Source organism: Phoca vitulina, unplaced genomic scaffold, assembly GCF_004348235.1.
Source record: "Phoca vitulina isolate PV1807 unplaced genomic scaffold, GSC_HSeal_1.0 scaffold23, whole genome shotgun sequence".
NCBI lineage: Eukaryota > Metazoa > Chordata > Mammalia > Carnivora > Phocidae > Phoca > Phoca vitulina.
The window spans coordinates 24,258,661-24,278,316 of NW_022589726.1; the positions used below are offsets into that span (position 1 = coordinate 24,258,661).

Here is a 19,656-nt window from a genome sequence, read left to right on the forward strand (position 1 = left end):
GGTACTTGTTGGGATGAGCACTGGGTATTATAAATAAGTGATGAATCACTAAATTCTACTCCTGAAACCAATACTACACTATATGTTAACTAACTTGAATTTAAATTTAGAAAAATAATAAAATATTGAGAACTTCCAAAAAAAATGTTACAAGACAGGTTACAAAAATACAGAAGAATGAACTCGATGGGGAAGGGGAACACAGCATAGGAGGCAGCACACAAAAGCTACTATGTGAGCTGAGTCACAAAGGGTTTCCAGATATTCAGCAGGCCAGCACCCCAGGGAAAAGGGCATGCTAGGCAGGGAGAATAGTATGAACATTGGAACCAAAGGTACAAAAGTGTGACCTGAAAGAGTCTAACTTGATTAGGAATCTGTATGTGGCTTATTTGGGCTGAAACTGCAATGTAAACTATGAAGCACAAGGAAGGTGGAGAGGAAAATACAGTGAGAAAGGTAGTAAGAAACCATGTTATGAATGAAAAAGGAAGATGCTGGTGTTCTTGTACGGTGACTAAACCTTCATACTTCTTTCTTTCTGAAAAACGTTGCTTATTTTTCTATTTGAATGTTAAGAATTTTTCTTATTCACCTGTGAGAACACTGGATAGACTAAATACAGTAACTTTTGCATTGCAAATACTGTTTTTTAAACTTCAGTTTTAAGTTTTATTCATCTTTAATTTACAGAAGTTTGATATACTCAAAATCATTGCTTTTTTTTTTTTTTCTTTTGTTGGTCCACCGTTTTCATGGTGGGAAAATTCAGCTGGAAGGTTACCGCAAGAAACGTAAAAGAACTAATAAGGCAAGGTACAACTGGGAGTGGGGGAGGAGAAGTAAGGTAGATGGAGGATACATCTAGGAGATGGGACTATTAATATGTCCGAGGAGAGAAACGCAGAGAGAAAGTCACTAGCCAGAAGGCAGGATGTCTCCAAGGACAACTTCTCGACAAAAGAGCCTAAAATGAGTCAGTTGAAGATGTAGAAGGAATACTAGAAAATTAGAGACAAGCTCCAAGGGAGACAAAGTCCAAAAGGCATCAACAGGACTTTCCACATTTGCTCTCTCAGGATTAGAGTTATAGTTTCTACTTTCTACAGATGTATAAAATCCTGAGTTTCTCTTGCTTGATTAAATCCATTAAAAAGTATGTTTGGTTGTTTTGGAGCCCAACATGGGGCCTGAACTCCTGACTCTGAGATCAAGACCTGAGCTGAGATCAAGAGTCGGACACTTAACCAACTGAGCCACCCTGGAGCCCAGAAAGTCAGTTTTAAACTTGAGAGCATTATAGTGAATCTTAGCAATATCTATGACTTTGATGGCTTCATGAAAATGCCATCACCAGACTAAATTCCATCCTAACTCCACACGATTCAAATGATACACATTCATTTTCCCCAGAAACTTCTAAGGTTTCTCTTTAGTAAATCTACTTTTTGCTCTAAATTCTATGGTCAGCAAGAAAATTAACCTAATAAAACAAATTAAAAGATCACCTTTTGGTTGTTTTAACTTCTACTTCTTTGGCTTTTAAGAGATTATGATGGCCTGACCTTGGCATAAGCTTTTGGACATATTCACAAAATTGATGAGAAAAAACAGTGAATAAAAACACAGATATCTAATCTTATTGATTTACATGTAAAAGTAAGATAATCTAAATTCACTCTGGCTATGGAAAATAGATTACTCACCTGCGACCACATTCTGAATATTTACCAATATTTTTTAATATTAAGGCAGCTGTTAGTCGGATGTGTTTAGTTATTGGTCCCTCTTTTTCATCCTTAAAAAGAAAGGAAAAGAAAAGAATAAAGATCTAAATCATACAGTGCTCACACCTTTACAGATAAGGCTTTCAAGGCTTGCTTACTGTAAAATCTCGAAAGACAAGGTTTCTTGATCCTCTCCTAAGAGCCATCAGGGCAGCACTGGGATGATTCACAATGGCCTTCTGTGCTCTAGGAGTTGAGCTTGTGCCCCCTACAGCAGGCTGCCTAAATTGAGGAGAGAGTGAGAGAGAGAGATTGTTGCTACATGATGCTACAGAAAGACTGACCAAGGATGACCAACCTGCCAGCCCCTAGGGTGGTTACTTTGCAATAAATAAAAGCTCCCATTACCCAGCATTAATGTTTACTTTGTGTCAGCCCAGCCAAAGGGGCTCTTAGTATCAGGGTGAAGTTTCAAGTCTTTTATTTTCCAATCTAACAACTTTAAAGCAAACAACAGCTGTTCTAGTGTAGTCCATCTTTTAAAGTTACTGTGCCAGTAAACATGCAATCAAAATCAATACAACATGGTATCAAAGCTGTGGAGTTCATATCTTTGAATGTAATGTGAAGATTTTACCAAAGAAGAAAATAGTCTACAATTTCAGTTGCAAGTTAGTTTTGCTAAACAATATCTGAGAGTAAAATAGTATTACCTAAGAATGTGTTGATACAGGGATAGGTCATCCAGGAAAAGATAACCTAACATGATAGTAACAAGAAATTATGCTAACCACTGTATTTCAAACTATTACTTTGTTACATCATCTTATTCTTCATCGTTATTTGACAATATCAATCAATCCTTTCAGTATATTTCTACTGTCCTTTATGAAAGATACAGAATGGAGGGAGTACAGAGACAGATTTTATATAAAAGATTCAAACTATGCTAGATTTCCTTGGTCAAGGAGAAAAACTGCATCAATATCCATTGTATTCTCATGAGGCAATGGTGGGAAGAGCAATGACTCGCACATGAGGAAATGCAGTCTATTTCTGACACTCTAACTACCTGTGTGACTTCGAAAATTTCCATTTGCCCCTCTGTGCTCCAGGTTTCGCGTCTGTAACGTGGGGCAATTTCTGGCACTTTTAAATATAAGTAAACTAATTCTGAATGTAAAGCAATCTTAAAATTGTAAACCACTTCACATCCATATCTAGATATATGTCTACAGATACGATTATCTATATATAGATACAACTGTTATTGGATGTTAGGTATAAGTGACAAAGATTTTTTATTTGATTGCAATTGAGATCCCAAATATCTTTTCCTCCAAATTTAAGCAAAACCAAATACACTCCAACATATTCTTATACACTACATAATATATACAAATTAAGTACAGTGAAAATTATAGAAAAATACATTTGGCAGAAAAATGACTTTCCCTGCCTTTAGGGTACAATCCAAACTCATGACTATGGCTAATGAGACTCTCGGCTAATCACTCCTCATTCTTGGAGTCTCAGTTTGGATGCACTTTCTATCAGAAAGCCTTCCCTGGTCTCCTACATTGGTTGGCATGGGTCCTCACAGTGTCTTGAGCATGTCCTCATTTTAGCAGTGATTACACTAGATAGTAAGAATTACTTATATCTCTCATTTGATCTCTAGACACTGAACAGCAAAACGTACCTTGGGCACAAATACCTCATACCATACTTTAGTGCCTAGCACATAATAGATGCTCATTAAATAGTAATGGTATGAATGAAGTGTGTAAGCAGCTTGTGTTCTCATACTTCTAGTTCTTCTTCTAGAAGTTCAGTTCTGTGAAGTTATAAGACTAGATCTTGTTCTTAGACGTCTGTATCTCTGGCACAATGCCAAGTACACAACTCTATCTCAATAATGGTGACAAATTAATATCTCTTCACATTTTTTTTTTTTTAATATCTCTTCACATTTTGAGAGTTAAGCATATTATTTAGGTTACAGAATCTACAACTAAAGGTCTCAGTTAGAAACAGAATAGGAGATAAAAACTGTGTAAATCTAATAAGGCTCTTACAGGAATCTACACCCCACTAGAACTTGACTACATGCCTTACAAGTATGTGGCTCATGAAATAACAGGTAAATGAATAACCATACAGTAAATGTAATATGTATACAATTCTCACATGACACCCTGGCTTGTCCTCAGAGGAGTAGCTGTAGGAAGAAATCTCTTTGCCATTATCAAATACATACTCAATTACTCTCTCAAAGGACAAAGAACCATATACACATTTCCAGTTTACAAAGCATTTCTCAAATATCATCTGTCATTACCTCTAATGACTTGTCTACAAATTAGAATCAAAACATTACAGCTACAAAGTCCTAACAGACTATGCGTTCTAGCCAGAATGAAAAGTTATGCTTGGAGAATTTAAGCAGTTTGAACAGGGTCACATAGCTGGTTAATGGTAGAGCTCAACTGGAATCTAGGTCTTGGTCTCCCAATATGTTACGCTGTCTTTCACTGGTACTATGTTTTGCCTAGTTTCCTGACTTTTCTTTTTGTATGTGCAACGGGAAGTAAACTCATGGTCCTTACTTGGTAGAAGATTTTTGACTTCCTGCTTGTCCTGGTTCATCTTGTTTTAATCCTGCAAGCAGGGCATCTTTTGAACAGTGCTTATCCTTTTTGAGAAAGAGGAAGTAAAAGAATATGCATCAAGATCTTTAATGCAGCCAGGTGAGTTACTGACCAAATAGTATGAAGAAAGTATATACCTGTAAGTGGGTAATAAAAGAAAACCTCTGTCGCTGAAAAGGCTCACAACCTTCCCAAAGACATTGCCCTGGATATACATCTTTGCCTCCGTGTTCAGTTGCTGCATGGTAGAAAACCTGTGAGGGTGTCTGAAACCATCTACAAAAAATAAAAGTAGTAGAAATTTTCTGGCAGATTTGCATATATTCTTTAAATCAGAACACTTGCTCTCCTAATACAAAAGCCCCAGATCAATATACAAAAATACTACGCAAAACAGTGTAGGCAAATCTCACATTCATTTTATTTCAAGGAATATTTTGAAATTATTTTAAAAATTTGTTTATATTTCTAAATCAAATCATTCAACTATACTGAAGACTTTTGGTAATTTCTTTTAAGTTTATTATGTTTCATTCTCAATTCCCTACCTTCAGTGTAAGTCAGCTAAGAATCTCTTGAAAGTAAGTAATACGTCATTTTAAAACACAACAGAAAACTATTTTACAAACAAATACCATATTCTCTTATACTTTTAGAAGCTGCTTAAACATTTACTAGACCTCATATTACATATAATAAATTCTAGCATATTAGATCCAACAATCTAAATGCTACAAATTTTGGTTAAGTCTGGCTTTTTAGTTGAATTCACATTATTTGTCCATGTTTAAGAAGCCACAGCCCTCATTTCTCTAACATCATACCCTACTCATTCACACGCCTGGGGGCTTAACAATGTACAAATGTCTGAGTGGGTACGTGGCCAAGGACACGACCTAAAGAAAGTCAGATACTATTTTCCCTTATTAATTAGAATATATGGCAATAAAAGAGAATACTGGATTCCAGACAGCAAAAGGTTTCAATTATTAATTAGCAACTCAAATATTTGCATAATCAATATCCTTAAAGTTTACGGCAGAGCTCTCTTAGGACTTGAGTTTTTATGGATGTCATAAAAGTATGTCTATATTTAAGCCAGTTGTTGATGTGCAGTATATATGATAGAAATTTTAAAATAAATTTTAATCAAGAGTAATTGAATATTGAATTATAAAAGACAATGTCAGAAATCATTATACCATTCATATTCACTTATACAAATACATATAAAAGATTTATTGTGAAGCTGTCATGGCTTGGAAAAATTCATATTGTTACAATGTCCAAACTTCCCAAAGCAATCTACAGATTCAATACACACCCTATCAAAATTCTAATGGCATTTTTTGCAGAGAAAGAACAATCTTAAAGTTTATATGGAAACGCAGAAGATTCGGAATAGCCAAAGAATCTTAAGAACAACAAACCTGGAGGCATCATGCTGCCTGATTTCAAATTATATTACAAAGCTCCAGTAATTAAAACAGTACGGTATTGGCATAAAGACAGATACATACAGATCAGTGGAACAGTATAGAGCCCAGACATAAACCCACACATATATGATTGATTAATTTATAACAGAGGAGCCAGGAATATATGATGGGGAAAAGGGAAAGGACAGTCTCTTCAATAAATAGTTTTGGGGAAACTGGACAGACACATGCAAAAGAATGAAACTGAATAACTATCTTACACCATACACAAAAATTAACTCAAAATAGAGGAAAGACTTGAATGTAGGACCTGAAACTATAAAACTCCTAGGAGAAAACAGGTGGTAAGCTCTTTGCTTTCAATCTTAGCAATGATTTTTTTTAATTTGATTTGAAAGCAAAGGCAACAAAAAGCAAAAATAAACAAGTGAGACTATATCAAACTAAAAGCTTCCGCACAACAAAAGGAAAAAGCAACCTCTTGAATGGGAGAAAGTATTTGCAAATCATGTATCTAATATGGGATCAATATCTAAAATATATGAAGAACTCATGCAACTCAATAGCAAAAAATAAGCAACCCAATTAAAAAAGGGCAGAGAATCTGAATATTTTTTCCAAAGAAGACATACAGATGGGCAACAGATACATGAAAAGATGCTCAACACCACTCATCATCAGGGAAATGCAAATCAAAACCACAATAAGATATCATCTCACACCTGTCAGAATGGCTAGTATATTAAAAAAAAAAAAAAAAAGACAAGAAACTGACAAGTGTTGGTGAAGATGCAGAGAAAAGGGAACATTCATGCTCTGTTGGTGGGAATGCAAACTGGTATAGCCACTGTGGGGAAGAACAGTATGGAAGTTCCTCAGGAAATTAAAAATAGAACTACCATATGATCCAGTAATTATACCTTTGGGTATTTATCTGAAGAAAATGAAAGCACTAATTAGAAAAGATATATACCCCCTATATTAATTGCAGCCTTATTTACAAAAGCCAAGACATGGAAGCAACCTAATGTCCACTGATAGATGAATGGATAAAAAAGTTGTGTTCAATGGAATATTACTCAGCCATAAAAAAGAATAAAATCTTGCCATTTGCAACATCATGGATGGACCTAGAGGGTATTATGCCAAGTGAAATAAGTCAGAGAAAGACAAATACCATATAATCTCACTTATACATGAAATCTACAAAAAAACAAACTAAGCTCATAGATAAAGAGAAGAGACTGGTGGTTGTCAGGTGGGGGATGGTGGGTGGACAAAGGAGTAAAGGGGACAAAAGATATAAACTTCTAGTTATAAAATAAGTCATGGGGATGTAAGAAAAAGAAGAGCTTATTGTGTAATTAAAATTAGTTAAGTACATTTTTAGTTTTGGAATCTCTTAATTTTCAGTACAAACAATGCTATTTCATTAGTATGAAATAAATATGACTGGAGCTCTAATAACTGTCACAAGGGGGCATTTCTTATTGTGTTTTTAATATCTTACCTAAATATTATAAATTATTAATTGAAAGGTAAAGCTGTTTGCACACGCACACACCAAAATCCAAATGTACTACTACTAGTCACTAGTCAAAATGATACCTGAATTCTAAAATATTCCAGTATGTTAAATGAATCAAGTTTATTTACAACACACAAAATTGATGAATTTACCAGTCACAAGAAAAAGGGATGAAATTAGTGCTTCTTTAAATCAAATTACTAAATATATGAAACTGTATATATGCACAGTTTTAAGATCACAGGGATTTTTTTTTAGAATATATATATTTTTTAAAGATTTTATTTATTTATACGAGAGAGAAATGAGAGAAGAAACACAAGCAGGGGGAACGGGAGAGGGAGAAGCAGGCTTTCCGCTGAGCAGGGAGCCCGATGTGGGGCTCAATCCCAGGACTCCAGGGACTCTGGGATCATGACCTGAGCCGAAGGCAGACGCTTAACGACTGAGCCAACCCAGCGCCCCGATCACAGGGATTTTTAAGTGTTCATCACTTTACCAGCCCAGCACAGAGTCTATTATTTCCCTCTTATCTACTAGCTTTCCCCTCTGAGTCTGTTTACTATTTGTCTAACTACTCAAGTCATACAAACCATTCATTGACTGGTGATAGTACAAGTTCTAGTATAACTACGAATGGAGCTGGTTGTCATGATCATATAAGAGTAGAAAATAGTTTCCAAATACCTTAAATGGAGTATCTGGATTTTTAAAGCTTAAATGCAATTCCAATGCAAAACAGATACTGAGTTTGCAGAATGTTATTGATTTTTCTGGAATGGGATAGGGGAAAAGAAGAGGTGGGATGCCACTACTGTATACTAGTATGTCTAGAACTATTTTCCTTATTACTACTACCTTTCCATCAATAACCTACCCCTGCCACCCAAAATAACAAACATGTTCATTTAAAGAAAACAGAAAAATTCAAGAGTATCTAAATGAAAATAAAAATTCCCTGTGACCCAGACTGTTAACATTTTCGTGTATTTCCTTTAAGCTGCGCGCCCCCCCCCCACGCTGTGTGTGTGTGTGTGTGTGTGTGTGTGTGTGTTTACACAAAACTGGGACTGTTACTCATAAAATTTGATATACTGCTGCCACAGTAAGGCTATATGGTGCAATTAAAAGAATGCCCTTCACTAAGATACTTTACTGTTATCTGCTGAAAAAACATTGTAATAAATATACAATCTCTGACATGTCCAATGTGAATGGCACACGCCTCCCCTCCAGCTGCTGATGTGCACAACCACAGGTGGAAGCACCAGACAAGTAACATTTCTGAAACTCATTTTACTTACTGGTAATCTACCTTTCAGGGTGATTGTGAGGCTTAAATTTAATGATACGTGTAAAGCCATTTGGCAAATATCAGGCCAACGATAACTGAGAGCTACTACCATGATCAGTAGTAGTAGTAACAGCAGTCATAGCGGTGGCACTAGTAGTCTCTGTCTTTTCACCTGGTCTGTCCTACTAATCACCTACCCGGAGACTTTTCCCACAACTATTCCAAACTTACCAAGCCTTGCTCAGCAGTCTACCTCCAAGTTAATGCTCCCGATTATCAAGGGATTCTCATCATTACAACTTATTTTATTAATTTCTGCTCCTGAAAACATTCCCCACAAAACTGCTCCAAACTTTACAACCTTTTGTTAAACACTAAACTTCAATCTGATTGTTTCAGAGTTTGTCTTTCCCTATATAGTGTGAGTTTGTAAATTTAGGGATACTGCCTTATTGTTATGCATCTGAAAAAAAAAAAAGGCTTATTCCTGAAAAAATTTAAGTTTATTCTATTAGAGCTGCCCTAACTTCCTTTTTCTCTGTATTAAATTTTCTGTCATTATTCATAGTTCCCCCTTCTCTTGGATCTTGGCCGGAAGTAGTCACTATTTCCAGGGTGAATTCTTTCACTTATATTCTGGAATCTGTTACATACCTTCGTAAATTACCTCCTCCTTTGCATCTTCTATCTTTTCCTTTCTACTGAAGCCTATACTTAAGTATAGCAACATACATGCTACTCCAACTAAAAACAACAGAAACAACACTTTTCCTTTGATGTCATTACTGTCACAAAAGACAGGAACTAGATTTACAATATCTGGCAAAGCAATGATAAATTTAACCAATATTTAATACATTTATTACAGTAACTATATCTGACAATTTTTTCTCCATCATTGGCCATCTTTCAAAGGAACATATTATTTTCAATTATATCATCAATACAATTTATAATGGCTAGTCCCCTGCTCTTTACATAAGTAGTTGCAGCTAAAGCTCAGGATTAGCTTTTATTCCTTTATTTAAATCCCCTTCACCAAATTCTTTTTTCTTTCAGCTGTTTGTTTCAACTGAACAAATTATTTGCATAAGGTTACTAGGTGCAAGTTTGTGGACTCTAGTTACCCTAAGCAGCTGCTTAAGGCTACAACACTTTCCCCTTGAAAATAAAGCCAATAAGCATTACTTTATTGGTGTTAATTATACAATGATTATTACTATCACTTTTCCTACGGTCAATCAATTTCTTTGGCATCATAAACACATAAATAAATGAAGTAAATAAAGCACTTTTCCTACTACCTTAAAGATTTTATTATGTAAAAGCCTGCAATCTATGCAGGTTATATATATTAATAATACATATTATGATATTTTAGTAATTCACCATATTTAAAAGAACAATTTAGAAACAAACATCTGCGGCTACAAAGCTATGACTGTTTCCTTTGTTCTTAAAACATAAATAAAAGGGTTGAAAATGGCACTTTAGTTCAGATAGTTTCATTTAAAGTTTTCTTAGTTGTTTAAGTTCTTGAAGGCTGTTTTTCTTTAATGACCAAAAAGGATTCCATGTCCCTCTTAATAGCCCTCCTGCTGCAAAAACATTTAATTTGACTTAAAACACATGGGATGTATATTTTTTAACAGGAAAATTCTAGTTTAAAAATAAGATGTGCATTTACATGTTAATAAATGCACCTAAATGATAGTACTATATATCAAAAACCTGCAAAAACAGCTTTTAAAACAGTTATATTGTTAATTTAGAACAATTAACTTTTACTTCAACCCTTGACATTTAATTGCTTTACACAGATAACATTCTCTGGCCGAAGAAATCCCAGAGGTATGCATTATTTTATATTCAAATGAGATTTAGTAACAAGCTGATAAAATCTGGGGGGAAAAGCCCAAGCCAACACTGATGCTGGCAGACTTACCCAATTTTATTACATATCTAATTGTAGAAGTCCAAAATGGAAAAACAAAACAAAAAGACAGTAACTTCATTATTAAAAGAAATTAATTTATTGCCTTTACACAGGACTAAAAATTACAAGTGCAAACTGGACAGCCCCAACCAGTACTGGTGCCCTTGCAAAACGACATACTGTGGCTGCTACAGCCCTGTCTGCCATCCTCAGTCCAGATTCAAAGCCACAGGTAAGAGCAACTGATTGACTGGCTCAGCTGCCGAAGGTAATGGGGGAGTAAGCAAGTATTTGGCCTTTTTCTTTTTTTTTGGCTTTTGTAGAGAGAGATATGTCCTGCCTTCTAGTAAGACTCAAATTATGGGAAATATCTCAAACATAGGAAGGGAGTTCGGATGGAAGATAGTCAAAACCAAATGTCTTTGGCTCTATCTCCTTTCCTTCTAATAATAATATTGATAATATTATAATATAAATAATAGTAGTAGTAGTAATAATAATTACTAGAGGAAAGGACTTCTGTTTTTGCTTTTGATCCTCTAGCCCCAGCTCCTACTAACCTACTGGTCTGTGAAGCAGTCACATATTTTACACAGCAAAGTCGGAAATATATTCTCGGGGACCTTGCTTAAATAAATATGTTTTCAAAATCTGTACCCTCCACCAAAATTTTAGTTGCATCTGAAAGCAGTATAGAAGGACATATGCACAATTTAGGCATTTCAATAAATGTTATACTTAATTAACTAAAATAAGCTTTGAGATAAAATAAAAATGAATGATGATGTGTGTATTTGTCTGTTTTTAATGAGACAAATATAGCATACAAATGAATTTGAGACTGGATACTCACCCGGACTCCTTGAAAGATATGGCAGTATATCACTTCACACTGTTCCTGACAAAGCTACTCACAGCATAAAGTTTACCTCCCTACCTGAACTTCTGTTTGCTCATTACTTACTCTGTATTTGGTATATTTACAAACATCATCTTATTTGATTTCTATGATGGCTCTTTGTTAAAGGTAAAACTATCCCCACTTTACTGCTAAGGAAGACAAGCTTTCAAACAAGTAACTTTCCAGAGCATACAACTATGTGGTGGCAAGAGCTGGGGTTTGAAACCAGATATGTCTAAAGACCTTTTTTCCTACTCTACTATAACACATGATTGTTTACTTAGATGATATGCGTAAGTTTATGCCTAGGTAAAAACTGAAGTATCCTTTTATACACAGTATCTATGATGCTATAAATTTTTCCTTATTTTTAATGCTGGCAAATTCTGAAAGCATAGTAGGTTTAAGAAGTTAGCACTGGTACATAATTTTCTTATTCTGTGCACAATTTCTAAGGAATAAATAAAGTTTATTAGTAAACTGCAGGCTAGATTTTCACCTTAGTAAATTCTATTCCCAAATATTTTAAATAACTCTAAAAAGGACTTCAACATGATTTGGCAAATTTGTCTCATGGTACATAACCTTTTGGTTTTGGGTACCATCTTTAAAAACTCTTTGGTATCCGGTGTTTGGAAGAATGAAGTAAAAAGTTCTCCCATCAGCTGTGGAAGGAATTAAGGCTTTTCCTAATAATATATTTTTATGCATTATTAGTTAAGGCCCAAGGAATATACCTTAAGCTGATGCTACCAAAAAGTATTACATAATGTTAATCTCAGATTTATAAAGGCTTATTAGTTCAAACTTCAAGTATAATAATATTAACAAAATACCCATTGATTCTATAGCTTTTACATAAAATCTTTTATAAATGTAGAAACAGCAAGGTGATGGGCTGTTCACAGTTGAAAAGATAAGATGCCAACAGGCTAGGTCAGCAAAGAACTGCTGACTATAGAATCAAGCCAATCTTCATTAATTTAACTCACTCAACAAATATTAATTAAAAGCCCTTTACGTGCCAGACATTGTACTAATATGAAAAAAACTCCAGGGTGCAAAGCATCAACCCTCTGAAGATATCTTCTGGTCTTATGACCCCAAAATTTAGACAAAAGATGCTATAGAATGAATTCCAGGTTGTCAAATAATCTAACTACTGAATTAATTTCAACCTAAACTGGCAATTTAACTAGAATTAAGCAGTCACTGATATATCATGAATTTTAGTTTCTACTCTGAATATCTTACCCTATAATATTTGATATAGGGTAATATTTGATATCAAGATGGCAGTTTTATATATCACACTCAACTGATCTTTAGAAACTTCTTTACCTTAAAATAAATGTATAAAACTGCCATCAGTTTTTGTTAAATATTTTAATTTTTTTCTTAAATGAAAATTTAAGAAAAATTCCTTTAAAAATCCTTAACCTGACTACATTATTTCTGAAATTTCAATTACTAGAAGAAATTAAAGATTTACCATGGACTCTGGATGATACTTCTGGAAGAAGTAAAAGCACCTTTACAGAGAACACAAATTCTAGTTTTCATTCATTGGTCACCTATAGTGAGGTTGATGTTTCTTGTTGTTCTCTGTTATTTCCCATGAGACCAATGATTATTCAAATCTCATCTTGATGCAAAAGTATCTTTAAGGATTATAGAGTAGGAATAACGAAACCTTGTGTTAGAATCTTTAGGAGGAACTACAACTCTACACCTGCAAAGGAACTGCAGTAGGAACCCAGGAGTTTGAGCCTCAACATCACTTGAGGAGATTCCTAGGTGGTCAGGGAATATATCAATTTTATTAGTGCAAATAAAAGTCCCTAAGTTTCTAGAGAGAACAGCTTCCACACTGGAAATGTTTACTGAGATCCTCTAAATTCTGTTTGACTCTTTAATGATACAACTCTAAATATAAACACAATATAGATTATATTCTCCCAAAGGAAAATAATTTTCATCTTTTCTATAATAGCTATTAGCTAGATATCGATGAGAAACAATGTATTCTAAAAGTGGCTTTCAAATGTCTTTTATAGCTGCAGAAGCATCTTTTCAAACAAAATGTGACTTAGAGTCCTTATACATAAAGTAAAAAGCAGAGATCCTATGGTTAAAGGTAAGTTGGAGTCCTCTCTCAAACGTCCCCTTTATCCCAACATTGCTTATTCAAAGAACACGGTGGCCAAGAAACAGTACTAAAAACAATGAATGTAAATTCTTGGTTTACCAGAGGCATTGAGTCCTTTCCTCTAATTACACAGAATTAAAAGAGCAGTTCATGGATTTTTTTTAATTATAGAGAATTTTGGGGGTCCCATTTCTTAAGGATCAAACACAAAATATAATCACACATTACTTACATATTTCCGTTATAAACTAACAGTCCACATCATGCTGATGATATAAAAACAAGAATAAAGGACAAGGACCTTCCAAGTTTTTGTTCAGACATATAAAGAGTTTATAAGTTGTCACTCCCATCCTCAGAACAAGAAAAAAGCTGAACTGAAAATGAACAATTCTTAAATCCATCAGAGAACTGAGGTCACAAGGCAAACTGCCTCCCTGAAAATTGGAGACAGTCGAATATAGAGAATCACAAATAACTTCCAGAATCAATAACTGTTAGGAATACTTAAGCAGAAACTGATGCATTGATGGAGGTCTAGTATGGATTACCCTGAAAGATAACAACTCTGGCAGGGGCTGGGGGTAGGGAGGTGAGGGGTGCGGCTGCAGTCTCTGTAGAGAGCCCACACTTTTTTGAGTTTTTACCTCCAGGAATTTTACCAGGGTTCTACAGTAAAGACTGGAGGAAAAATTCCCTAGGGCTTTCCTGCAGAGGGAGAGAGAAAGCAATGAATTTTAAATATGCCCAGTGTTCTTTTCTCCTTACCAAGGGCCTGCCCTCAAGGAAAATTACTTTTAACAAAGCCTTATCTGGCCTAGGGGAAGGAGCAATTAGGTAACTCCGAGCCCTCAGATTCCCAGTCTCACATCAGGGGAGAAAAATAAAGAAAATAAAAGAAACTCGTCTTAAAGTCACAGCCCTTAGACTCAAGCCCACTAAAAAAAGTTAGATTTAATCATGAGATTACAGAATGCTTCCCATCTGCAATACCTTATCACCACATCAACAAGGCCCAGTATAGTAAGAGTGGATTACGACTGAGAGAGCTGTAAGATACAGACTCTATTTAAAAATGAGCTTTGGGGAGCGTGCGTGGTTCAGTTGGTTGAACATCCAACTCTTGGTTTTGGCTGGGGTCATGATCTCGTGGGTCTTGAGATCAAGCCCTGCATGGGGCTCTGTGCTCAGCAGGGAGCCTGCTTGAGATTCTCTTCCTCTTCCCCTCACCCCATAGGCACTAAAATAAATAAACAAATCTTAAAAAAAATGAGCTTCTAGCAAATCCAAAGACAACAGGGGAGTGGGAAAAAAGGACACTAGAAGAAACTGAAGCCTCTGACACCTATAGCTACAGCAAACATTAAATACAGCACAATTCCTAAGCAGGTAAACATAAAACTTAACACTAAAGGTCTCTTTACCTCAGTTCCTATTAACCAATACAACATATCCCGCTTTCAACAAAAACTTACAAAGCATGGCAATGTAAAGAAAAAAAAAAAACCCCAAAACCAACCAGAAACCAAACACCAAAACCCAACAATAAACCCAAAACGCAGTTTAAAGAAACAAAGCACGCATCAGAACCAGACTCAGATATGGCAGAGATTTTGGAATTATCATAATGCAGACTTAATATAGTTATGATTAATACGCTAAGACTCTAATGGAAAAAGTGGCAACACAGAAGAAGATATGGGTAAAGTAAGAGAAATGGAGATGCTAAGAATCAAAAAGAAATGCTAGAAATCAAAAATACTGTAACAGAAATAAAAAATGCCCTTGAGAAGTGGCTGGCTCAGTGAGTGGAGCATGCCACTTGATATCATGGTTGTGGGTTTGAGCCCCGTGTTGGGTGTAGATTACTTAAAAATTAAAATCTTAAAAAAAAAAGAATGCCTTTGGATGGGATCATCAATAGACTGGATACAGCCAAGAAAAGAATCAGTGAGTTTAAACATGTATGAATAGAAACTTCCCAAACTGAAGAACAAAGAGAAAAAAAAAAGTAAACAGTTAAGAACTGTGGGACAGTTACAAAAGGTGCAACATATGTGTAATGGGAATACCAGAAAGAGGAAAGAGATAAAATGAAGAAATATCTGAACTGAGCATTTTCCAAAATCAATGACACACCAAACCACAGACCTAGGAAACTCAGAGAATACCAAATAGGATATATGTAAAAAACAAAACAAAACAGAAAAACAAAAAAAATCCACCTAGGCATATTATATTCAAATTGCTAAAAACCAAAGACAAAAGATCTTGAAAGTAGCTAGCGGGAAAAGAGCAAAAACAAAACACCTTACGGATAGCACAACAAAGGTAAACTTACACTGGATGTCTCTTGAGTAGAATGAAATATTTTGAAGTTAAAAGAAAAAAATTTTACGTCTACAAAATTATTTTTCAAAAGCAAAGGAGAAATACTTTTTCAGACAAAAACTGAGGGCATATCTACACTAGAGCTGCTTCCTTATTAGCGAGCAAGGAGCCCGCTTCTCCCTTTGCCTGCCTCTCCCCCCACTTGTGCTCTCTCTCTCTGACAAGTAAATAAAATAAAATCTTAAAAAAAAAAACAACATATATATATATATATATTTCAAACTCTAGAACAACCATAGAAAGTTTTTAAAAGAAGTATAATTGATATGCTAAGAGGAACAAATGGAATCATAAATTACTCAGCTAAAACCAAAGAAAGTAAAACATGTGAAGACAAAAGATACAAAACACAAGTGAAATGAATAGAAAACATTTATAAATATGATAAATATTAATGCAACTGTATCAATAATCATTTTAAATGTGAAAGATCTAAACATATTAATTAATAAAGAGACTGGCAGAGCAGATAAACAAAACGAAACCCAACTATATGTGGTTAGATATAAAAACACAGATTAAAAGTAAAGTGATGGAGGTGGTTGGGGGATGAGCAAAATAGGTGAAGGGGATTAAAAGGTACAAACTTCCAGTTCTAAAATAAATAAGTCACGGGGATGAAAAGTACAGCACAGGGAGTATAGTCAATAATATTGTAATAACTTTGTATGATAACACATGGTAACTAAACTTAGCATAGTGAATGTTGTATAATGTATATAACTGTCAAGTGGCTATGTTGTATGCCTGAAACAGTGTAATATTGTATGCCACCTACACTCCAATTAAAAAATTTTTTTAAAGGCAGTTAGCAAAAGGACTGACTTTTATGAGGAAAACCTAGGGGGAAGAAGAGAAAATCATATTCAAAGTTGAAAGCTGGGGACTAATAATATTAATTTGAACATTAAAATCCATTTTATACTCCCTCCACCCCAAAAATAAAAGGACGGTGAAAGATATACCACACTAACAGTAATCAAAAGAAAGCTGGAGTAACTATACTATTGTCAGACAAAGCAGACTTCAGAGTACGGTTACTATCAGAAATGAAGAGGGACATTACATAATGATAAGGAGGTCAACTCTTCACAAAGACATACAATTCTTAAGGTCTGCACTCCTAACACAAAGCATCAAAATATGAGCAAAATCTGATAGAACTGCAAGAAGAAATAGAAAAATCCACTAATTATACTTGGAAACTTAGCACAACTCTATCAGTGATTGACAGATCTAGCAGGCAGAAAATCAGTAAGATGTATTTGAACTAAGCAGCACCATCAATCAATTGGATCTAACTGACATTTATATAACACTTCAACAACAGAAAAAAACATTCTTCTCACGCTCTTGTGGAACATTCACCAAGGTAGACTGCATTTTGGGACATAAAACACACCTTAACAAATTTAAAAGAACAGAAGTCACATAAAGTATGTTCTCAGACTACAATGTAATTAAACTAAAAATAACTAACAAAAAGATAGGTGGACTATCCCCAAATACTTGGAAATTAAACAACGCACTTCTAAAATATTTTGAACTAAGTGATAATGAAATTACAACTTACCAAATTTGTGGGATACAGCTAAGGCAGTACATAGAGGGAAAGTTATAGCATGAAATGTATCAATTAGAAAAGATCTAAAAATCAATAATCTAAGCTTCCACCTTAGAAATCTAGAAAAGGAACAATATGAATTTAAAGCAAGAAGAAGAAAAAAAAAAATTAAAGTAGAAATCAATGAAATAACAACAGGAAATCAACAGAGAAAAATCAACGAAACCAAAACTAGTTGTTTGAGAAGATCAATAAAATAGATAAACCTCTAGCTAGCTTAACCAAGAGAAAGAATGAGAAACGACACAAATTACTATCAGAAATAAAAGCTTCTTTCATTGCTAATGAGCCCATGAACATTAAAAGGATAATAAATGTTATAAATAACTCTATGCCACAAATTTGGTAATTTATAAAATGAATGGATTTCTCTAAAAGATACAATCTGCTAAAACTCATGCAAGAAGAATAATCTGAACAAGCTTATAACTATTGAAAAAAATTGAACCGGATTTATGGTTTCCCTGGTGAATTTCCCCAAACATTTAAGGAAGAAATGATACCAATTCTCTATAGTCCCTACCAGAAAATAGGAGAGTACATTTCCTGATTCATTACATAAGACCAGCATTACCCTAATACCAAAACCATACAAAGACTGAACAACTATAGACCAGTAGCTCTCGTGAACACAGATGTAAAAATCCTCAAAAGGGACACCTGGGTGGCTTAGTTGGTTAAGTGTCTGCCTTCGGCTCAGGTCATGATCCCAGGGTCCTGGGATCGAGTCCCGTATCGGGCTCCTTGCTTCTCCCTCTGCCTGCTGCTTCCCCTGCTTGTGCTCTCTCTCTCTGACAAATAAATTAAAAAAAAGAATCTTAAAAAAAAAAAAAAAAGCAATTACAACGAAAATGCCAACATGCTTTTTTTGGGATCTCTAGAAACATTCTAAAGTTCATTTGAAAGGATAATTATCTGTACATGTACCACGTCCAATTTATAAATCACTCTAATTTCAAAATCTAGCATAGTGCCTGGTATAAATGCTTGAAAAAAATTGAGAAACACCCTGAAAAAGAAAAATTAGGAGGGGGATCTTGCCATATCCAACATTAAAATTTAAAGTGATGGTATAGGGGCACCTGGGTGGCTCAGTCAGTTAAGCGGCTGCCTTTGGCTCAGATCATGATCCTGGGGTCCTGGGATCGAGTCCTGCATCAGGCTCCCTGCTCAGCCAGGAGTCTGCTTCTTCCTCTCCCTTTTCCCCTCCCTGTCGCTTGTGCTCTCTCAAATAAATAAATAAAATATTTGAAAAAAAAAAAAAAAAGTGATGGTATAATAAGGACAGAGACCAGTGGAGTAACAAGTAATTCAGAAATAGACAAAGCATACAGGAATTTAATATATAACAAGTGTGGAAATTCAAACACCCAAGGAAAGATAAACACCAATATGTTAGCCATTTGGAAAACAATAAAGCTAGATTCATACTTCACTTTATACATGAAACTAAATTACAGATGGATAAAAAAGTTAAAAAATTAAAGTAGTGGAGGGCAACAAAATGTGTATTATGTGATCTAAGAGCGGAGAAGATCTTTCTAAGCATGAAATAAAAACCATTAGTTTTTCTAGTCTGTCCACTAAAACGTCTAGAATAATAGCCAACTCAAAAGCAATGGATACTCCCTGGAACCTAGACTAAATACCATTTCCCATTAAAAGACCTCCTTGGACAAATTTGATTCCATGTATGTAGCAGGAACATTTTGTCTAACAGAGAACAAGGAAACTGTCAAAGACCTATTAAGATCTGCATTTTGGGACATAAATATGGGACACTTATATTAAGATCAACCAAAGGAACTGGGAACCAGCATGAATAGGCCTTTACTGGCTAAAGACGGGACAATTTGAACATCAAGAAATAATAACTGCAATGGACTAAAATACCTCAAATATTTTTAAATTCATAAGTTCATTTATAATGATACTAAAAACAAAAACAAACAGAATCCAAACTTCATGGGACACCTTTGAAGAATACAAGTAAATAATGCAATATTTTGAAAATTG

At 34.8% G+C, this 19,656-nt stretch overlaps 1 protein-coding gene across 2 annotated transcripts in view; it reads right to left on the bottom strand.

The window, feature by feature from the left end:
• The window catches only part of ARID2 (AT-rich interaction domain 2), a 162,003-nt gene that overhangs the window by 12,704 nt on the left and 129,643 nt on the right, over positions 1-19,656 (bottom strand). For both annotated transcript variants that reach the window (XM_032420868.1, XM_032420869.1), the window contains 4 exons: positions 4,516-4,654; positions 4,337-4,422; positions 1,886-2,009; positions 1,707-1,798 (listed from right to left, as the gene is read on the bottom strand). In XM_032420868.1, coding sequence (XP_032276759.1) covers positions 1,707-1,798; positions 1,886-2,009; positions 4,337-4,422; positions 4,516-4,654 — 441 coding nt within the window. The remainder of the gene's footprint in view (positions 1-1,706; positions 1,799-1,885; positions 2,010-4,336; positions 4,423-4,515; positions 4,655-19,656) is intronic.